The 23683-nt window shown below is 35.4% G+C and overlaps 1 protein-coding gene across 6 annotated transcripts in view; it reads right to left on the reverse strand.

Annotated features, from left to right (window-relative positions):
* Nucleotides 1-23683, reverse strand: part of SLC39A10 (solute carrier family 39 member 10) — a 136538-nt gene that overhangs the window by 19921 nt on the left and 92934 nt on the right. For all 6 annotated transcript variants that reach the window (XM_077884755.1, XM_077884760.1, XM_077884756.1 and 3 more), the window contains 4 exons: nucleotides 19149-20173; nucleotides 17077-17284; nucleotides 4737-4906; nucleotides 2193-2381 (listed from right to left, as the gene is read on the reverse strand). In XM_077884755.1, coding sequence (XP_077740881.1) covers nucleotides 2193-2381; nucleotides 4737-4906; nucleotides 17077-17284; nucleotides 19149-20173 — 1592 coding nt within the window. The remainder of the gene's footprint in view (nucleotides 1-2192; nucleotides 2382-4736; nucleotides 4907-17076; nucleotides 17285-19148; nucleotides 20174-23683) is intronic.

Genomic DNA, 23683 nt, shown 5'->3' on the forward strand with positions numbered 1-23683 from the left:
TACTTTTTCATCTTTGGTTATACTCATTGTCCTATTTATCATAAAATAAATGCAGTGATTTACCTGCCCAAATTCCTTTCTTTGATATACTTGAAGAATTCCTTACTATTAGATTGAGGTGCTCCTTTCAGTCATTTACTTCCTACAATTCCAAATTTACAGAAGAGCTGCTGCTGTGTTCTGGGGACTCTATTCTCCTACGTTAGTTTACAAAAATAAATCTGCTCAATTCGTCCAGTAAATTTAAATTCAAAATGAGATCAGGGATGCCTTGGTGGCTTAGCAGTTAAGCATTTGCCTTTGACTCAGGGCATGATCCTGGCGTCCTGGGATCGAGTCCCACATCAGGGTCCCTACTGGGAGCCTGCTTCTTTCTCCCTCTGTGTCTCTGCCTCTCTTGTGAATAAATAAAATCTTTTTAAAAAATAACAAAAAGCCAAAATGAGATCAAGATTAATTTACAAAAACAGAAATCTTGTTTATTTTGAACTCTCGAGAGACTACATTTTATAGTTATCTGTAAATTACACAGACCCTAATAGCTTGTACATATTATGTATCAATATTCATTGCCTCAACGTTAGCAGGTATATACAACTGAAGAAAATTATGGCTTTACAGTAATTCCACAACTTCTCCAATACTTTCCAATATGTAATTGTGTTCTAAACTAGGAGATGAACCCTAAGATATCTGTAGTTCTACAGGTCATCAATGATCGAATCTTATTCTCTCATTCAAAGAATTCTCTTAATCATCTTCTCTTCCCTTTCCTTTAGATACGACTCTAGTTCCAGCTCCCATCACCACTCTTCTGACTCATTTCCCTCCAGCTACTCTCGCCTTGGCATCCCTCCCACATTATTCATCACCCATTCAACCTTTCCATACACCCTTCAAAAACCAAATAATTTGAGATTTCTTTTACTTTTGATCCCTCCCAGTTCCTTTTATCATTTCTCAGATGATGATTTGCTGGCACATCATCTTTATCACCCTTTCTTCGGAGGCAATTAAATATGATGTCCAGACTAAAACATGGCAATTGAAATTAAATATACTATTTAGAATACGATCTGAAAATACAGATGAAAAGTAGGGTTTATTTCCCACAGATTTAGATAGCAACTGGAAATCAGGAGGAATGAGTCATAGTTTCACAGCTAGTTTGTGGCTGGGCAAGAATTAGAATCACTCCGGTTGAATCTCAGTTTAGAGCTCTGTTCTAAACCATATTTTATCTCAAAAAAATTTACATAAGATATGTACATACACAAACAAAATATATACATTAAATAACAAAGCTGTATTGTCAGAGTGAACTGTGTATATATTATGATCATGAATATTCTTCATTCTTGAGGAAAAAGATTTTTTTAAATATCTGTAGTGAACCAGCAAAATATAAGAATTTTCTTTTTTGTAAAAAACTTTAACAATGTTCTCCAGACAGACTATATTATACAGAGTACACTGAAGATAATCAGCACTAGTATCACAAACATGTTAGTGAGATGTACTCTAGACAGACCTTTAGAAACAGACATGAACCACTATGAAAAGGGAAGGGTGGAAATTACTTAGGGGAAAAAATTATTTTAGATATTTATCTTATTCTCACAAATATGCCATGAAACACAGCTCATGACAAGCAGGGTATTTAATCAACAGTCTAAGCATCCAAGAGGTTCATCATCCAGATTTCCTTCATTTCATTATATTTTCTTCCTACAAAGCCCCCCCAAATCTAAATCCTTCTTACCTCTACTGCTTCTACCATTAGCATTTCTGATAAAGAAATGTATTGTGTGAAAAACATTTTTGTTGATAGGACAGTGAAAGCCACTTTCACTTGAAAATATGACCTAAGTGGACCAATGAGATTTGTTTCTATTTATACATTTTTGTTCTTTTGAAATAAGCAGAAATTGGCCATAGCTTTCTCCATCCTATTTAAGTCATTTAGAAAAATTCCAACAAAAAAAAAAAAAAAGAAAAAAGAAAAATTCCAACAAAGTAACTAAGACTGCTATATTCTGATTATAATGATAAATGTAATGATAAAAAATGCAAAGATCAATGTTTCCTTTAATACACACCAACATCACAATTAAACATGTGGCCAGAAAATGATTTTTTTTGGTTCAGTTTTAGATCTCAGAAAATGGAAGAAACCATTAAAAGATACTTACTCTTTGCTGTTTGTAGTGCTTAAACATTCTAATGCAGTGTTCAATGATAAATAACAAGTAAATGCCTCCTAGAGCAACAAGTCCTTTCAATACAGCATCATATTCTTCCAAAAACTTCTTAGATTCATGTCCATGAGAATGTCCATGCCCATGTGCATGCTGATGACTGTGATCATGTCCACCCTGAGACTATTAATAAGAATAACAAAAACTTCTGAACAAGTAGTTAAAAATGCTATTTAAAATTTTGAGATTATGATCTCCTGGATGACACAGAAAAAAATACCTTTCAATTTTTAAAGTGTTCTCTACATATTATCTCACTTAAATGTAGGTAGCCTTCTATTTAATTTTGATGTACTCAGTGGCCTGGCAAGTGCAACATTTCATGGTAACCATGAAATGGTAACTCTGATAGCAAAGACCACAAACTCAAATGCCTATAGGGTTAAGATACATACTACGGTGAAGGAATCAAGCAGCAGTAAGACATCCGGGGAGTGAAGAGTCCTTTGTAAACTGAAGTGAACTTGACCCAGATGCCTAACACTCAGTAAAAATGAACTAATTCACCAGCAGGTGACAACCTTGGACTGCCTGTAATCTAACTTTTTCTTGAATTGATTATATTTTTCTCTTATAAGTTATTTTAAAGAAGTGTTGAGATGCTACCTATGCTTATACTGTGGAACATTACCAAAAGTATATACTTAAACATGTGTTTCATTTCTATATTTTAAAGCTTTAGCAAAAATAAATGTATAGAAATAAAGTTATTTTTTAATTGTGAAGTGTACAAGTTTCACAATAATGATCTTAAAAGTTAGAGAACTAAGTCTTAAGTATTTTCCTTTTAACATTTGTATTGCTTCTCCATTTGCCAGTGGCCATCAGGTTTCTAAACTTCTCAAAGAAAGTAAGACTATTCAAACAGACTGTTGCTATTCTTTTTTCTTTTCTTTTTTTTTCCAGACTCTTGCTATTCTTGATGACAGGTAAAAAGAGTAATAAGCGAGAGGTGTGAATAAGGGGGGAAATAAGTAAATAACATAATCAATTTACAAAAAAATTCATATTCACAATTTTAAGATTCACTAATCGATTTTTTAAGGCAGTGCCATATATTATTCCAGATACCAAATCTGGAATTCTCAACCAAAAGTGAAGCAGGGAAGAGGATTATACAAAATACACAGATACAATTCTGAGGGCACCTGGCTGGCTCAGTTAGTGTCCAACTCTTGATCTCTGGGCTGTAAGTTCCAGCCCCATGTTGGGTACAGAGATTACTTCTTAAAAAATACAATTCTGGGATCCCTGGGTGGCGCAGCGGTTTAGCGCCTGCCTTTGGCCCAGGGCGCGATCCTGGAGACCCTGGATCGAATCCCACGTCGGGCTCCAGGTGCATGGAGCCTGCTTCTCCCTCTGCCTATGTCTCTGCCTCTCTCTCTCTCTCTCTGTGTGACTATCATAAATAAATAAAAATTAAAAAAAAAAATAAAATAAAATAAAAAATAAAAAATACAATTCTGTCTCCCAAATATGCCAAAGGTGATGGTAAGAATATATATATAAAAAACTTTCAAATCTGTAATTTTACATTTTGAAAAGAAAAAGCCCCAGTGCTTTCATAATTTGAAGTAAAAGCAGTAACACTAGATAAAATACTCCTAACTGGAAACAGATTTTAGAAGGATGATAAGCAAGGTAACTAGGAGTGTAGGCATATGATCATATCATTAGAAGTGTCCTGGAATATGGGGCACCTGGGCAGCTCAGTCGGTTGAGCTTCCTACTCTTGGTATCAGCTCAGGTTATGATTTCATGGATCCTGGGATGGAGCCCTGGGTGGGGTTCAGAGCTCAGCAGCTGTCTCTCACTCCTTTCACTCACATGCATGTATGCATGCACTCCCTGTCTCTCTAATAAATAAATCTTTAAAAAAAAATGTCTTGGAATAGAAGAAAACAAGTGGTATGCCAGGTGAAAAAAGATAAACGGTCTGAAATGCAAAGAGCTAAACGCCTAAAATTGTTAACAGAGCATGTCAGCCTATTCTTGATCAAATAAAGACGCCTGTGGCACACTGGCTATATAGAGCAATCATTATGAGACCTCGTATATATTTCTTCTAAAGGCTTTCTTGATATACCATACAGATAAAAATCAATGAGTGGTGTATCTTTTTAAGTATTCATTTTCAGAACTGCTAAGAGCAATCTTTTTAAAACTTCAGCTCTACTGAGGTTAAGCTGACTTACAAAACTGTTGAGATATTTAAGTACATCATGGTGATTTGGTACGTATACACTGTGACAGCAGAAAGTAAAACTGATGTTACCAATTTTTGATGCTATTTTAAAACCTAATGATTCAATTTATTTCAAAAATACTGCTACTAAAACTATGTAAATGGGAAAAAGTACTTTGTCCTACAAGCAAAACAAATACTGGATTAGATGCTACACAGCTTGCTAATGAAGGACCCTTTTAGTTCAAATATTTTTATTTATGTATTTTTTAAAGATTAAAAAGTTTTCTTACATGGGGCAGTAGATGAAGAAGGGCATCTCCACTCATTGTTCCTACAGCTAGTGCAACAAGGAATGTGAGAAGAAATTTGAAGCATCCTTGGTTAATGATGGGAACCAAGATCACGCCTAGCAAGGAAAGCAGGCTAATGACAGTGATAGAAATGATACCACAAATCCATGCTGTAGGAAAGAAAATTAATAGTCAACATTAATATGACAATATAAACCAAACAGCTATAAAAAACAATACACATAAGATAAATGAGTCATGGAAGATAGATTATTTTACCCTAACCATGCTTTTTAAGAAGTTTTACATTTTGGCACTGCTGTGTTTAAAAACAAAACACAACAACCGAATAACCAACTTGAATACTTAAATAATTAAGAAATTCAGATCTTCAGTATATAGTTATAAATAATACTTTCAGTGCCCCACCTTATTAGAAACAAGGACTTAAAAATTACTTCAGGCTGTGATTCACTCTTTAATATCTAGACTATAAATAAAATTTTATCAAGGTATAAAGGTAGAGCCAGAGCAATAAAACTATTTAGAAAATACAATTATAAAACTCTGCTGTGATCATTAGAGGAAGCCAAGTATATAGTGTTATCTTTGTAAATCTTTCTAATACAAAGTTTAAGAAGCTTAATATACCAGTCCAAAATGGAAACATATTCACAAAAGATATAAATATCTTCATTACTGGTAGCTTTTTTTGTATTTTGTTTCTTCTTTTCACAAAGGATATTTCAGTCCTATCCCCTTGATATCATCTTTACTCCATAACCTGTTTCAAACTCCCTTTCTTCCTATTTGACTTTCTGTATCATTTTCTACTTTTTAAGAATTTCCCTATATAATTTTAACTGAATCAGAACACAAGAGAAATGTTTCACAGTATGATTTAGGAAAAACGTTAAGTGTGATGAAAAATGGAGAATTCCTTGCACATTTCTTTATCTAAGCTATTGATAAGGAGAAATAAATGCCAGGGTTCAGGGGGTGGGGCATTTTCACTTAAAAAGTAAGATTACTTTAGGGTTGCCTGGGTGGCTTGGGAGGTCAAGCATCAGACTCTTGATTTTGGCTCAGGTCATGATCTCAGGGTGGTGAGATCAAACCCCATGTCAGGCCCCATGCTGGGTATAGCACCTAGGATACTCTCTCTCCCTCTGCTAACCTCCTCCACCCAATGGCACACATGGGCATATGCTTAAAAAAAAAGATTACTTTAAAAAAGAGATTACTTTCTATTAATGGTTTAAATGAAATAGAAATGTTTTAAATTAAAAAAATTCTGCTTTGGGGTGGCCCAGGTGGCTCAGCAGTTTAGCGCCGCCTTCAGCCCAGGGCGTGATCCTGGAGTCCCGGGACCCACGCTGGGCTCCCTGCATGGAGCCTGCTTCCCCCTCTGCCTGTGTCTTTGCTTCTCTCTCTCTCTCTTTCTCATGAATAAAATCTTAAAAAAAAAAAAAATTCTGCTTTGGCGCCTGGGCGGCTCAAAGCAGTTGAGCATCTGCCTTGGACTCAGGTTGTGGTCCTGGTGTCCTGGGATCCAGCCCACATTGGGGTCTCTGCTCAGCAGGACACCTGCTTCTCCCTCTCCCTCTGTCTACTACTCCCACTGCTTGTGCTGTCAAATAAACACTGCCTTTAAAATAAATAAATAAATAAATAGATAAAATATTATTTTTTTAAAAAAAAGGAAAATTTCACTAAAGAATGATAATTTTGTAAAGTTTTTAATCTAAAATGCTGTTTTTCTCATCAAACCCAACAGGACTATAAATCTGCTGAGATTTTACCTTAAGTATTGTGATAAGAGAACAAAGGAAAATTTCTTCAACAAGGTAAAAAAAACATTGTCAAAGACAAAGAGAAGGATAGATAAGGAAATGAAACTTTAACCCATTAAATGCTGAGTTTTATCAATACAATTGTGTTGACTCCTTGGGTATTTTAATCACAGTATCCAATAACATAAGCACTGTAATATAATTCTAAGCTAAGTTAGCTCACAGGATTAAAACAAGAGGTCATCCACTATTAATGGAAGTTCCATGGTTTATTCTACACCTAACATAATTTCCAATACAAACAGGAGTATTCTAAAAGGCCAAAAAAAGATAGAAACAAACAACAAGAATCTGGATTCAGTGGCTTTATTTATTTATTTTTAAACTTTTTTTTAATTTTTATTTTATTCATGATAGTCATACAGAGAGAGAGAGAGAGAGAGAGAGGCAGAGACATAGGCAGAGGGAGAAGCAGCCTCCATGCACCGGGAGCCTGACATGGGATTCGATCCTGGGTCTCCAGGATCGCGCCCTGGGCCAAAGGCAGGCGCCAAACCGCTGCGCCACCCAGGGATCCCTGGATTCAGTGGCTTTAATCCTTGCAAAAGATTTGGGAGGAAGGAAGAAGGAAAGGAAAAAGATTCATTATGAAGTCAGCATTCCCTTGTTAGTGAAACCAAAGGGTAAGATGACGATTCCCCCAACTATGGCTGGGACTATAGGGCAAAAGGGAATTGAGGTCAAAAACCCTATTCTAAAAAGAAAAAACAGAAGTTCAAATAAAGTTTAAAAGTTGACTTCATGATGACCAAGTTCCTCTCTGTCTCCCAAGCACAGGCAGGAACAATAACATCATTGGGAGAGCCTGAGAAATAGGTTGGAGTGGCCATAGGTATACATAAATTCAGGGAGCCAATAAAGTCATCAGCCAACTAAACCAACAAAGGTTTGTTAAAATCTACCACAGCTCTGTAGCTCCAATCATAACAATGGGGAAAAAGTGAACAAAAGATACTTGTAATAACTACACGAGACAAATTGAAGCAGTTACAAATATAATAACCTGAAGTTAAATGTCTCCTATATTAATGTACAATTTTAGGGACACCTGGGTGGCTCAGTGGTTGAGCATCTGCCTTTGGCTCAGGTCGTCATCTCAGGCTCCTGGGATCGAGCCCCTATACCAGCCTCCCTACAAGCAGCCTGCTTTTCTCTCTCTGTGTGTCTCTCATGAATAAATAAATAAAATCTTAAAACAACAAAAAAAGAATGTAAAGAAAAACAGCACTACAAACTAAGGGGTACCTGGGTGGCTCAGGTGGTTAAGCATCTGCCTTCTGCTTAGATCATGATCTCAGGGGGGAGGTCTGCTTGAGATTCTCTCTCCCTTTCCCTCTGTCCCCTCCCCACTTGTGCTTTCTCTCTCTCAAATAAATAAAAATCTTTAAAAAAAAAAAAAGAAAAGAAAAGAAAAGAAAAAAAAAAGAGAAAAACTACTTAGAAAAGCCAGTAATTGGGATCCTTGGGTGGCTCAGTAGTTTAGCGCCTGCCTTTAGCCCAGGGTGTGATCCTGGGGTCCCAGGATGGAGTCCCACATCGGGCTCCCTGCATGGAGACTGCTTCTGCCTCTGCCTGTGTCTCTGCCTCTGTGTGTCTCTCATGAATAAATAAAATCTTAACAACAACAAAAAAAGCCAGTAATTCATATTCCAAGATATTCTGTGTATACTCACTAATACATATGGTTGGGGACTGCAAAAACTACAGATGAAACCCAAAATATACTAAAATAGACAAATTTTATAACTTTTCATAATTAGAAATTTTTTATTAATCAGAATATTTTGTTCAAAAATACACTGGAATTAGTCAAATTATCCAATAAAAGTATTTATTTTATTCCTATGTTCCCATGTCCAAGACAATTCACATAATCAGACTAAGATACTAAATTAGAATCTACATTTACCAAAATCTAGTTAGATAAATCTTACTGAATCTGATCTTTTCTTTTTTCTAGGCTTATATTCTACACTGGGAAATATATGTTCATTCATTTCTGGATTTGCCTTTTAAAATATTTGCGATAGGAATTAAATTTCCAAATCTTATGATAGAGGGATACCATTAATTCGATACAGCAGATATTTAAGATGATTAACAACTTACACAAAATAATTCAACAAATAAATTAGCATTAGAAGCACGTTTAAAATTTGAGATTACAAACTAAGACCCTTATAAGAAATATATTTTCTTACAAGCATATTTCTAAAACCTAATCATTAGAGAGAAAATATGATTCTATCTCCTAATCACAAAAATTAGATCTGAAAATGAACATAATTGTAGGCAAATATTTCCGTTCTAAAATTCTCACATTAACTTCCGGCTAAGGGTATTCTGAATGTGAAGAAAAGTCCAAGAGTCTATGAATCCATAAACACTTTGCACTATTCTGAGATGACTTTCACTCTCAAATGGCTTTTGGTTAACTAGCTAAAAACCAATCTACCAAAGGACAAATCAACCAAAACCGAATTCAGTGAAAAATCAATTTGCCAATAAGGTTAAGTGAACTAAATATATTGTTACTTAAAAGCAATCAATCACTGACAGACTGACACATTAAATTACCCAAGTGCTCACACAAATAGTTGAGGGAGGTTCTGAGTGTGAAAGGGTATACGAATTCATGTGCACAAATGAGTACACGTCACATATTACACACTCCCAGCTATAATTTCTTATTTAACAGCTCTAAAATTATCTCTTTCTCATTCACTTGGGAAAGCAAATCTGTGAACTAAGAAAATAAATGCTTGAAAAAGAAAAGCCCATTTTATGATTAGGCAATCTTTGGCATTTGTGATATTTGGTATCTGAAACTCAGAAAATACAAGAAAACAAAAGCCCACAAAAGAGAAAGCCTTACATAAATCTATCCAGCAGCAGAGCACTACCTACCAGGGTGCCATCCTCAATGTATCTGTGAGGGAATGCCATTTTCTTAGAATAAAATGCTAATGATGTCCCTCGGGAGTCATTCAGGAAAATGGTATTACACTGAGCATGGACAGTGGCCCCTCCAAAAGCAGGTAATACACATATATACATGCATACATATAAAAACATACGCTTCTAAAAACTAATTAATACAAATGCTTTTGGTTCTCTGGTCACATAGTCAAATTACCGCCAATTAACTGGTTATTCATCAACAACAAAAGCCAAGAATCAGAAAAAGACTATACTCTTAAGATTAAAATGAAATAATATGTATAATTTTGAATACCTTATAGAACTTTTTTTAAAAATTAGTGTTTTCTCATTTTTCCAACTAGAGGAAATATATTTAGTATGCTTGCTACCTTCAAAAGATTTTTTAATTTACTTAAAAGAAATAAATTCTAGGACTAAAAAGGATCCTATAACTTCCAATAATGTAGTTTGGATATAAAACAGAGGGTACAACCGGGACTATCATAGTTTCATTATTCCTCTATGTTGTCTTGGTCAACAGAGTTGGAAATTATAAAAAAACAATTTCAAAGAGGCCAGTTATTCTGCCCCTTTATTTACTTACTTTTTAAAAACATTTTATTTACTTATTATTGAGAGACACAGAGAGAGAAGCAGAAACACAGGCAGAGGGAGAGGCAGGCTCCATGCAGGGAGCCCGACGCGGGACTCGATCCCGGGTCTCCAGGATCACACCCTGGGCTGAAGATGGCGCTAAACCGCTGAGCCACCCGGGCTGCCCTATTCTGCCCCATTAAAAAAAATAATTTTTTCAATTCCTTGCTTACCAGGAGTTACTTAAATTGGCAGGGTCCTACTGTATAGATAGAAAGGACTTTAATAATCTATACCAGTGTTCCTCAAACTGCGCTCCTCTGAGTCTCACGTGGTATTCCACAGGGAGTGAGGGGAGAATTTAATGATCAAAAGGACTTGGTAATTCTTGGTTAAACAAGAGCCTCTAACAGCTTAATAAGTGCTGTCAATTTCTGCAAGGGAACAGAGTGTGCATTATTTTTCTATCTCACTTGATCATGGAACCTATTATATCTCTCAATGAACCAGGATCCTACAAAACACGATCTGGAAATTCTTTTTTTTTTTTTTTTTTAGATTTTATTTATTTGAGAAAGAAGAGAGAGAAAAGGCACACAAGCCAAGGGAGAGGGGTAGAGGGAGAAGCGGACTTCACACTGAGCAGGGAACCAGATCTAGGACTGGATGGATCCCAGGACCCTGAGAGCATGACCGGAGTCAAAGGCAGATGCTTAACCTACTGAGCCACCCAGGTGCCCCTGATTTGGAAAATTCTAATATAAACCATTGTTCTACGTTACAGATTTGCATTCTGAGGCAGAGAAATGTTAAATGTTAAATAATACAACTTCACATCTACTAGAATGACTATTTAAAAAAACACACACACACATGTTGACAAAGATGCAGAGAAACTGGAACCTTAGTACACTGTTGATGGGAATATAATGTGGCACAGCCACTGTAGAAACGGTTTGGTTAATTCCTCAGAAGGCTAAAAGGAATCCCTTTTTAACACAGGAATTCTGTACCCAGGTATATTCCTCAAAAAAATTGAAAGCAAAGACTCAGATACTTCTATGCCTTGTGTTCATTAGAGCATCATTCAAAACAGCCAAAAGGTAGAAACAACGAAGTGTCCATCAACAGATGAATGGATTAACAAAATGTGGTACAAACATACAAGAGCATTCAGCCATAAAAAGGAATGAAGTTCTAATAGATGCTACAATGTGGATGAACCTTGAAAACTACAGAGTGAAATAAACCAGACATAGACAAATATTGTACAATTCCACTTACACAAGCTCTCTAGAACAGAATAAATTCAGAAACAAAAAAGATGAAAAGTTACTAAGGGCTAGGAGGAAGAGGAAATGAAGATGTGTTGCTTAATGGTTACAAAGTTTCTATTTGGGGTGATAAAAAATTTTTTTAAGATAGTTTGGGAGTGCCTGGCTGGCTTAGTCAGTACAGCATGCAAGCATTCATCTTGGAGTTGTGAGTTCAAGCTCCATTTTGGGTGCAGAGATTACCTATAAATAAAAGCTCTTAAAAAAATAGTTTGATGGCCGCACATCATTAATGTAATAAATACCACTGATTTGTACAGTTTAGCAGTTAAAATGGCAAATCTTAGGTTATATACATTTTACCCTAATAAAAACATAGCTAGCTAAAATGGCAAAGTAAAAACTAAATTGAAAGTCCTCTCTTAATCCACTATTTTCTCCATTAAATTACAGTATTTTCAGAGAATTCTCAGCCAAGTGATTTATCACTTATATATTTACCTTAGAGGTGCTTTACATAAAGGAGGACATATAATACAATAAGTCTAAACATGAAAGTAAGAAGAAATACTAATTTTATTAAACCAAATGACAATCTTTCAAAATTTGAATAAAGTAGAATAGAGGGGATGGGACAAAAGATTACTACAAAACCAACAACTACATGAAATCTCAGAATAAACTTGTATTTATTTCAATGTCACCTGAAAGTAAGGTTAAAATATTTATGTTCCATTTAATATAAATTATCACTTATTTTTGTCAGTGTTAAGAAATAACGAGCTGTATTTCTCATTGTGTAAAGAACTGTATTTCCCATTGCAGGTAAATCAGAAAATTTCCAGGTATTTTCTATAGATTTCCAGGTATTTCTATAGGTTTTCCATTATAACTATTTCATTGGCAAAACAGTCCTATAATCTCTCACAAGTGTATGCTATTATAAATACATGATTTCTTATACTGATTTCTTATTAATTTTTTAAAAATAATTATAGCTTTCCAGTGCTAAAATTTTAAGTAATAGTCATTCTCACAACTTGCAAACCTTCTTCAAGGACAATTACAATCCTTTTAACCTATGAGAACTAACACTGTTTTGATTTTATTGTACTTGAGACATTTTCCCATGTTGTTCAAGCACTTATTTTTAGATTTAATAACATTTAAGTTTACATAAGCTCTACCATAATTTCCTAGGTGTAGAAAAAAAGCAATTCAGGTAATAAAGTTTTTCTAATTTCTAACCAAATTATTGTGCTTTTGAAATCACAACTTGTTCAGTATAAAACAAGCCAAAAAACAAATCACAAAACAAGTGAACAAATTTTTCTAATTTCTAACCAAATTATTGTGCTTTTGAAACCCCAACTTGTTTAGTATAAAACAAGCCAAAAAAAAAAATCTGCAAAACAAACGATAAAAGGCATCTTTTCTAAAACTTATGCAAAATAACAATATGCAAACTACTAAATACAACTAACAAACGTTTCCTTTATTTGTATCCAAGATACCATATACAATAAAAAAACATTAAATGTCTGAAACAAGCTTCACTTATTCTGCAAATTAGGTCGCTTAAAACGTTAAAGGTCTTCAAGCTTAGTTATTCACCAACTCCCTTTCTCATTATCTAGAGAGAAAATGCATTCTTTTAAAAAGAAGCGCTCATCTGTGGAAACTTTCTAATTAACTCGGTTCAAAGCATGTGCAAGATGGCAGTTTTCTACACTGTTTCAGCATTTTAATTGGCAGAAAATGCTTAGCGGCCTATTCACCACCCCCCCTTGGCAATTAAGCAAGGGTCAACTCTATGACTAAATGAGCCAATCTTGTGAAACAAACGATTTCTACCATAACAGTATATGGCAGACTTGGTTTACAGCAGTCTTTGAACAGTAATGAGGTAGTAGCTGTGTCACTATGGGAGATTTATATGGAACAAGTTAACCTTTCTTAATGGTGCAGCAGTCATTAAAAATAATTACTAGCAGGGCATTCTCTCTAACAACTATTAACATCTATCAGCACATAGTTAATTCAAGCTTCATTTCTGACAGTGCTAAAAACCACCTGCAAACAACTAATCAATATTCACTATTAGCTACATATTTGTTTTCAAAGCAAGTATAATTTCCTCTGAGGCTTCTCTGATTGAATAAACTCTAATTTTTAATATCTTATGATCGTCAAGCATCTGTCAACAGCTCTTGTTAAAATATATAGATTATGTCAATATTGTAACATAGAAAACTTTTAAGTCCTAATCCACTGTCGATGTAAAAACAACTAGAATTTCCTGGAAGCCTTAAAAATAAAAAAAAGACTCTTAGGTTGAACTCTAGATGCGACAATCCCATCAGCCTCTGTTTTTCCATGTAAAGAACAAATGTGGTTTTTTAAATTTAAATCAAGTACCTCAGACCTAATGTTCCCTTTTCTCCTACCTCAGTGAGAATTTCGAAGCACTCGAGAGACTGGCCCTTACGGTGTTTACTCATCTACAAACGTCTTTGAACACGAAGCCAGTGAAGGGACATATTTATCTGTCCAAAGACCAGAATTCAAAGCTTCTAAGTGGACTCACGTCCTCCGACCTTACTGAGCTTAGCTGACTGAGTAGGTCCTTCCTAACAAGACTATTCCTGGGTGTTGGGTTTTACTAATCCATCCTGACACCCATACTCACCTCTATCACTTTCTTACCTGTGTCTGCATCACCTGTCACAGCACTACCAAATGGAATTACATAGAACTCCCTGTATCTCCTTGTCACCTATGCTAGCAAAGTCGACGTAAGAACCTTTTTGGCAGGAAGTAGTGGAGAGGAGCGTCGAGGTTACGATTACTCTGGGTCCTATTACGGCTCTGTTCCCTGGCAGCTGTGTGACCTTGCACAAGTTACCTAATTTCTCAAAGCCTCCTCCTTTCCTCAGCAAACAGAAGTAAATTAAAGTGCCTGCATCAGGTAAATAGCCTTGTAAAAGTATTTAAAACAGGACATGGTAAGGTCCTAATAAATAGAAGACCTGATGATTAATTTATCTAAAGTTATTTTCATATCACAAAGAAATTAACCAGCAGGTGGGTACCTATGAGGCTTATTAGTTCGTTAAGTCGTGACAGCATTTCCTTTCGCTTGTACTCTTTCAAGCTTTAATGAATATCTCTATTCAAATAAAACTCTGACATGTACACTGGACTGTGATACTCTTAAACGTGTCTACCTTATTCCTGTGCTATGAAAAATTTTTAAAATTCTGCCTTTTCAATCTTTTATCTTGTCAGACCCCATTTTTGACCCAAATTCACACGTTATCAATTTAGTCACTTCCATTACCAAGCAGCAGTGCCACTCCATCTTGGGCATTTCAACCAGAACTGCCTCCATTGTGATCTCACACATGATGAAGTTCATGAGAATTCTACTCATTCTGAGACACTGCATCATCAAAGTATACTAGTCCGACTGATACACAATCGATCCTTACCGTTAACGTAATCAATCAACACATATTTTGTATATGTGTTATATACTGTAGTTTTACAGTAATACCTTAATTTCTTCATTATTTCTAGGCTACACAATTCCTGAGTTTTTTCAAAATGTTGCAAACCTTCAAGAAACTATCCAATGTAGTTATTGAAAAATATCTGCATACAAGCATACACATGCAGCGCAAATCTGTGTTGTTCAAAGGTCAAGTATACTCATAAAACGATCCTCAGATTCATTTACAACGAGGGTCTTTCCTGGGTTATAACTGAAAGCTTATAGATTAATTTATTCATTTAATCAATATGTGAATGCTTTCTTGTTCAAAAGACCTAGTCACTTCCTTTAAGCAACTAAAGTCCAAGAAAAACAGATAACAAATCCAATTATGAAAATCTCCCAAGCTCTGTACAGGGATTGGATAGATCAAGGGAACTTAACTAAGTCTACAATGGTGAGTAAGTTATTCCAGAAGGTCTAACTCTTGAGCTGGATCTTTGAGAAATCATTGCGGTCACTCCACTAGAAAGGTTCAGAATGTGAAAAGGCTGAGATAAATGAGGGGAAAACAGAATAATCTATTATCAGGAGTCTGCTATGGTTACGGCCGAAATAAAAGGTGGGGGAAATGGGTGGAGAAGTAGGTAGGCAGAGGTCATATCCTAGAGAGTTGAGCATCCAACTCTTGATTTTTGCCTCAGGTCATGATCTCCGGGGATTGAGCCCCAAGTCTGGCTCCATACTTAGGAAGGAGACTGCTTGAAGATTCTCTCTCCCCTACTCCCTCGGCCCCTCCACCAGCTTGTACACTTTCTCGCTCTAAAATAAATAGATCTTTAAACAAAATAATTCAATAGAGTATTGTTAAAATTTAATGGGGGGAAAAAAGCATATGAAACACTTAGTACATGGAGAGCAAAATGATTAAACTCCCCTGGCTTGAATCCTAGCACTATCACTGACTAGCTCTGAGATTTTGGGAGTTAGTTATTAGAACATTGTCTACCTTATACAACTATTGTAAGAAGTAAAAGTCATTGAGTTCAGAAGAATGCCTTGTAATACTTGTTAATAAAAGTATATCAGCTGTCATTAAAAAGGAAAAACTCTGTGTTGGGAGACTCTCATTTGCATTTTAGAAAGGGAAGGTTATGAAGTTATTTCAACAATTCAATCAAGAACCAAGTTATGATGGAGTGGATAGTTAGAAGGTATTTCAGAGAAGACTCAATCGGACTTGACAATTGATTATGCAAGGGGAAAAAAAGAAAAAGCCAAAGATTTTCAGATTTTTTTTTAAAAAAGATGGATTGTTATGACATTTGGGATTCAATAAGAGGTATACACTTTTTGTGGAGTAGAAGTTTGGGAAATACTAAGTGGGAGGTACCTGTGAACATCAAGGTGGAGCTATCTAGCCAACCAGATATGGTTCTAAAAAAGCCTAGAGAGATTTTTGGAAATAGTTTTTTTTTTTTTAATTTTATTTATTTATTTGGGAGTGTGCAGATGCCCAAGTGTGTGCATGCATGCGCACATATGAGAAAAACTGCAAAAGCAGGAAGGACAGAGAGCAAGAGAGAGGGAGAAGCAGACTCCGAAGCAGATAGCCTGATGCAGGCTGGATCCCAGGACCTTGCGATCATGACCTGAGCCAAAGGCAGACACTCACTGAGCCACCAGGAGCCCCTTGGTAATCGTTCTGGTTTTACTTTTGTTGAAGCTCTCTATGAAACTGCCCATAATGAATTCCCGTGCCAATCACAGGCATTTCTGACATTCACTGAGTTAACAACATTGGCTTCCCTTTGATTTCCTTATAAACTTAATCTTAGCTTTTCACCACAGGTCCTCAACTCTGCTAAAAAGTTAATTATAACACCAAATGACTTTAATTGGCAGCCGCATTATTTACACTTGCCCATCAAGAAGAATCCATTTATCACAAACCCGTATCTCCTTTTTAATCTAATTCTCTATCCATGATAAGACTTTCCTCCATAGTCCCAGAAAAGACAAGGAGCTACTGTGCCTCCTGTCTTCCCCTAATCCTTTTTAAATGGTCATAATCTAATCCTGACTAAAACATAACAAAGTCACCAGAAGGAAGATGATAATTTGGAATTACTTTCTAATTCAATTACATTTTTTAAAAAAGTACGAAGACTATGAGGAACAAAAAAAACTTAAATCTTTCTTACCTGATGCCCCTATATTTGCCTTATCTTCAGGAACCTGATTTTTATCCTTATTTAAATCTTCAACTAGAAGTCTGTCAAAATGTTCAATACAAAGTCTGCTGTCGATTTGATATAATAAAGCAGGGCAAAGGTATGTAAATAAATCAGGTGAGATTGGAGAATTGGCACCATGACCATAGTATTTTAACAACTGAGTGACGTTCAAACACTGCAAAAAATTGATAAACAAATTAAGAGTCCTTTAAGAAAATTAAGCAGAAAAATAAATTACTGTGCAATAAAAAATATTCTAAATATTATTTGAAAATAACCTGTAATAAAGATATCTATTACAAATAAAACTGTTTGTTAAGAATTTATGATAGAAATACATTCGACTTCAATACCCAAAACTTTACGTGGACTTTAACCATTTTCTACTCCAACACATGAAAGATAATTGACTCTCTCAATAATTAATAAAAATCACACACAGCTGCATTCCTAAGGGGGTGAAGAGAAAAATCACTTCCCTATTCAAAGTGCAATCATCAATCATTCAAGATTCTTATTTGTTAAATAGACATGAGTACATTAACAACTTTATAATAAAATATACAATACAGACATTTTCACTGCCTAAGGTACCCCAGAAAAATATTATATTGGAAAATTCTAGCCCAATGCTAAAAGTGGAAGAGGAAAGAAGGCAGTTTCATCCACTGGTACTTTTAAGTACAAAACAAAGTAGAAAACAAAGAGCAAACAAGTTTGGACCTATCATATAGCAAATATCTAAAATGATACTCTTTGGTTGTATGCTTACAGACTTGCCACCTCATTATATGATTTTATTTATGGTACAAAAAACAAAATCAAAATATATAAACAAGAAAATTATTCTTCTCAGGTCTTAACATGAATTACTACTCTATCCAGTGCATAGAACATTTCTATAGAAATCCTGAGAAAATTCCCAATGTGTCAGACCTGTGAGGATATAAATCAACATGTTTGACTGATACAGACCCCACAAGTCTTGTAAAACAAGTAACATTCATGATAATGTCTGGTTATCATCAACAAAAGATGCTAGGATATTATCTATAGTAGTAAATAAATAAGAGCATTTCCTTACAAGTACACTAAGATTTTAAAACAGAAGTGCTTTTAAAATCAGTGCTGCTGAAAACCAGTATCTGATTATTCACACAGGGAAGAAACACAGAGATATTTTCATAGATGTAAAACATATTTCAATTATAGAGACAGAAATGGTGAGGTCATTTTCCATACTAGACGGTGCTGCTTTTATGCATATGACAACAAATAAATTCAACAATCTTCTAGACTTTAATAAGTACTAAAAAGTAGAGTTAAATAAGGATGTCGATATACTTTTAATGAAACAAAAATAAACATGTACAAGGTAAGTAGTTTTAAAAAATTGGGAAGGAAATCCATCAAATGTGCAAGTATTCAAAAGAATATGAAAGTTTTTAAAACTTTCCTTTAAGGAAAACACAATCATCCCTTTACTAGTGGGCTTTATTATTCTATTGCCATCTGTCAAAGGCATGAGAAAAAATTAATTACGATGAAGTAGGCCCTACTATAAAGTGACATAGAGAAAACAAATCTACCACATTTAACGGACTTTGGAGCTACATCAGTAACTGGGAACCATTCTGTGGTTAATTCATTAAGCTAGAAATTTTGAAAAAGAAAATCCCTAGTTCCTGTCCAACTGGACAGGTAAACAAAAAGGATTCAGTTTTCAAGTATCTAGAACCAACCAAAATGAAAACTAACTTGGGAAGTCAAAACAAGTCATAAATAAGCAAGAAAGTAAAATAAGGAATATATGTTCTAACAACCTTTAAATATTTAGATTTTTTGAGAAACACTGAAAGTGAAAATCCAGATAAAAACCTTTATCGGATTTTAATTCCTTAAAGTATTTTATTCAAGAATATTATATCTGGAAATTAAGTTTGAATATGATTGACTATCCTCCACTGTTACTTCTCTTTTTACCTAAAATGCTCCACAACTATGTGAGAATTATGGAGCAGCCATCTCTTTACACCTACCTCATGTTGACGGTCATCTTCGTTATGATCCTTGTGAGTAGCAGCTGAATAAATTGCACTTTTTTTAACGTGTGGTGCTTCTCGCTTTCTGGTATGTCGAAGCTCACCTTCATTATCAGGATTAAGATCTGGGTGTCCATGACCGGGATCATGACCATTATGTTCTGGAAGGCGCACATGAGAATGACCTGGGTTATGTACACGATCAGGTTTGTGGACCCGATTATGCTCATACTGTTCACCCCGATCATGGTTAGGGGGAAAACCTGGTGTAATAACTTCAGAATTTTCATTACTTTTCTTCCCTTTTCTCTTCCTCTTTCCTTTCGGTAGCTTACTCTCAGATTGTTCCTGTGTTTTATTGGTCTCTGTTGAAGGTTCATGGCTAGGCTCCCCACGCTCGCTGTGAGGAATGGAATCATTAGGAAAATGGCGAGTGGCGTTATGATCAAGGTGATGATGCAAACAATGGTGATGACATAAGCGATGACTATGGTCATGCATATGTTTATCATCAGATTTGACAGATACTTCAATGGTCTCTTTCTCTGGATCACACTTGTGGTTTCTTTTTGTTGATACGCTTGTCACAGTTTGATTTTCTGAATTTAAATGATTGTGGGAATGCTGGTGGTTATGAGAGTGAAAATGCTTTCCCTCTTGAACTGCCAAAATATCTAAGTGAGAAACATGATCATGGCCAAGATCCTCATGATTAATCTCAACTACTTTTATCTCTCCAAGGCCCAAGTTTGTTAAAAGTTTCTCCAGACCAAAAAAGGATAATCTTCCATTTTCACCGTAACGGTCAAAGAGTTTTTCAATATAGTATTTTTTTTCATTTTCAGCATCCAGCACTGAAAATTTGCTTGACTCCGACTCTGTCATTCCACGACGATGTCTGTGATGTTCTTCAGAACCATGGTCATGTTCTTCATGGCAATGGTTGCAGTGATGGAAAATAAATGTCAGCAAACAAATGAGGCAAAATTTTGTGTGCATATGTACCTTCATTTCTATTTTTCCTAAAGGGATTTAAAAAGAGAAGCAAGCATTAGTTCATACTTACATTCAATATAATCATTAACTCTCCAGCAACTGCCAATCCACTAGGCCAATGTTTTACCACATTTCTTTCAGTGCTATAAATCATTCTTTTCTTCAATTCCCTATAACAATGGCCCCTTTTAATGTATCAAAATAGTGCACAGCCCTTCAAATTAGTACAAATTGTTCAAAATTCCATCTATGGACTATCCTAACTCCTCCTAAGGATAACACTTAAGAGTCTACTATATATTTATACAGGAACTTCTGGCTTCCTTCCTATATGGTCCTTTACAAAAGCTTGCTGATCCTTGTTCTTGAGGTCCTGGTCAGTGCAGTAAGAAAAGAAGATGAAACAGAACAGTAAAACTGGACAATAACATAAAATTGATTTCATTTCTATCCACTAGCAATAAGTAGAAAATGAAATTAGAAAACCGTATCATTTACAGTACCAAATAGCTAGGAATAAATCTAACAAAAGATATGCAAGACCTTTACATAAATAAAAGATCACATATTACTGAGAGAAATGAAAGACCTAAATAAATCGGCTCTATCATGTTTATGACTGGATGTGATATACATCCAATGTAATACAAATCAAATTCCCAGAAGAAACTGAAAATTGATGAGGTACTTTTAATATTTATGTGGAAATAGGAAAGTCCAAAAATGGTCAACCTTCATGAAGATCAAGATAGGGGAACCCTCTCTACCAGCTACTAAAAGATAGTATGGTATTTGGAAGAAGACAAACAAATATACCAAAGAAACAAAACAGTGTCTAAAAATAGTAGAGATTCTCTTTTCCTTGGTGCTTGGTCAATTTGATTTCCATTTGGAAGAAAATACATAAATAAAACCTGATCCCTATAGAGGCACCTGGGAGGTTCAGTGGTCGAGTGTCTGCCTTTGGCTCATGTTGTGATCCTGGGTCCTGGGGTAAGTCCTGCAAAAAACTCCCTGCAGGGAGCCTGCTTCTCCCTCTGCCTATGTCTCTATCTCTCATGAACAAGTAAATAAAATCTTAAAACTTGACCCCTACCTTACACCATATATAAAAAGCAATTCAGACAGACTGGAAATCTAAAAAACAATAAATGTTAAAGCAATAAAAAATGTCCATAACTGTGCCATTCAATACAGTAGTCACTACCCACATATGGCTACCTAAATTTAAACTAACTACATTTAAAATTCAACTTCTCTTGGGGATCCCTGGGTGGCTCAGCAGTTTAGCGCCTGCCTTTGGCCCAGGGTGGGATCCTGGAGTCCCGGGATCGAGACCCGCGTCAGGCTCCCTGCATGGAGCCTGCTTCTCCCTCCTTCTGTGTCTCTGTCTCTCTCACTCTAGGTCTATCATAAATAAATAAATCTTTAAAAAAATTTCAACTTCTCAATCACCTCAGTTAAATTTTAAATGCTCAATAGACGCTTTCAGCTAATGGCTACTACACTGGACAGTGTAAATACAGAATATGTCCATTATCACAAAATTCTACTGGACAACACACTTTTAGAATATAGAAATGCAGGTGAATCAATTGATTTTAAAATGTTCTAGAACAGGTCGAAGTTATTTTCATGTTATATTTTAACTCATAAGTGTAAAATCATTTCAACATGTAATGAGTATTAAAACTACTAGTGAGATTTTTACATTCTTTTTTTAATACTAGGTCATTGAAATCCAGCATGTATCCTACACTTACAGAACATCTTAGTTTAGACTAGCCACACTTCAAGTACTTGATAACCACATGTGGCTAATGGCTATGGTACTGAAAAGTGTAGATCTAGATTCATTTGAGAGGCTAGCTTCAAGACATTTAAAATAGAACATAAAAAATATTATAAAGGGAAACTGATAAAGTATACAACTAAAATTAAGGAATTTCTGTTCATCAGGACATATCATTAAGAGATTATTAATAAGGCAAGGGGCATCTTGGTGGCTCAGTCAGTTGAGCATCCGACTCTTGCCTTCAGCTCAGGTCGTGATCTCAGGGTTGTGAGATCGAGCCCCATATTGGGCTCTGTGCTTCCCCTGTCCTCCTTCCTCTCTCTCTCTCTCTCTCTCTCTCTCTCTCAAATAAATCTTGGAGAAAAAAATAAAAGGGTAAACCACAGATCTTTAAAATAAAAATGGGGGAGAGGGGCACCTGGCTGGCTCAGTAGGTAGACCATACTGAAGCTGTGGGTTCCAGCCCCATGTTGGGTAGAGAGATTACTTAAAAATAAAATATTTAAAAAGGAGGGGTGGGATGGGCAGCCCAGGTGGCTCAGCGACTTAGCACCACCTTCAGCCCAGGGCGTGATCCTGGAGACCCGGGATTGAGTCCCATGTCAGGCTCCCTACATGGAGCCTGCTTCTCCCTCTGCCTGTGTCTCTCATGAATAAATAAATAAATAATCTTTAAAAAAGGGGTAGGGGGTGGGGAGCAAGCCACAGATTGAGAAAATATTATCACAACATTACCAGTCAATCTATGTAAGGAATTTCTACAAGGCAATATGAAAATTATGAGACAGTTCAACAGAAAAGTGGGTAGGAAGTCTGAACAGGCACTTCATAAGAAAATAGCCAAATTACTAAGCATGTGAAAAGAGTCCCAACCTCAATAGTTATCAGAGAAATATAACTTAAAATCATGGTTAGGTACTACTATATATCTACCAGAATGAGTAAGATAACAAAAGATGTAGATTAAGAATATGAAGTTAACTAGAATTTGAATGCACTGTTGGTGGGACTGACCATACATTGGTATTTTTGAAAAAATGTTTGACAGGATCTCCCAAAGTTGAACATAAAAGCATATCCACTCACACAGCAACTCTAATCCTAGGTATGTGTTCGACAGAAATGCATGCACAGTGATACCAAAAGAGATGAACATAAGAATTAACACAATCATCATTCATCATAGCTTAAAACGTTCATCAGCTAATGGACAAACAGAATAATCTCACAGTGGAATACTACACAGGAATGAAAACGAAATTATGGCTCCACATATCAACACAAATCTCTCAGACTGTGCAAAAGATGGCAAACATTAAAGAGAACACCACAGACAAGCATATAGAAGCCAGATATACTTATATAAAGTTAAAAGTAGGTAAAATTAAACCAAGATAACAATGACTTTTTTTTTTTTTAAAGATTTTACTTTTAAATAATCTCTACACCCAACATGGGACTTGAACTCACAACCGGGAGATCAAGAGTCACAAGCTCTTCAACTGAGCTATCCAGGTGTCCCAATGATGACTTTTTTGAAAGGAAGGTAGAAGGTAATAATTGGGTTGGAAAGTCAAGTAACATTCTCTTTTATGAGTAATAGTTACACAAATACAACTACTTTGTGATAATGCATTGTATTTATACTCTGCATACTTTTCTGTATACATACTGTATTTCAGTGAAAAAGTTTTTTTAAAATAAAGTTTTCTTCCAATGAAAAAGTTAGAACACGTAATTA

The sequence above is a fragment of the Canis aureus genome, chromosome 36 (assembly GCF_053574225.1).
Source record: "Canis aureus isolate CA01 chromosome 36, VMU_Caureus_v.1.0, whole genome shotgun sequence".
NCBI lineage: Eukaryota > Metazoa > Chordata > Mammalia > Carnivora > Canidae > Canis > Canis aureus.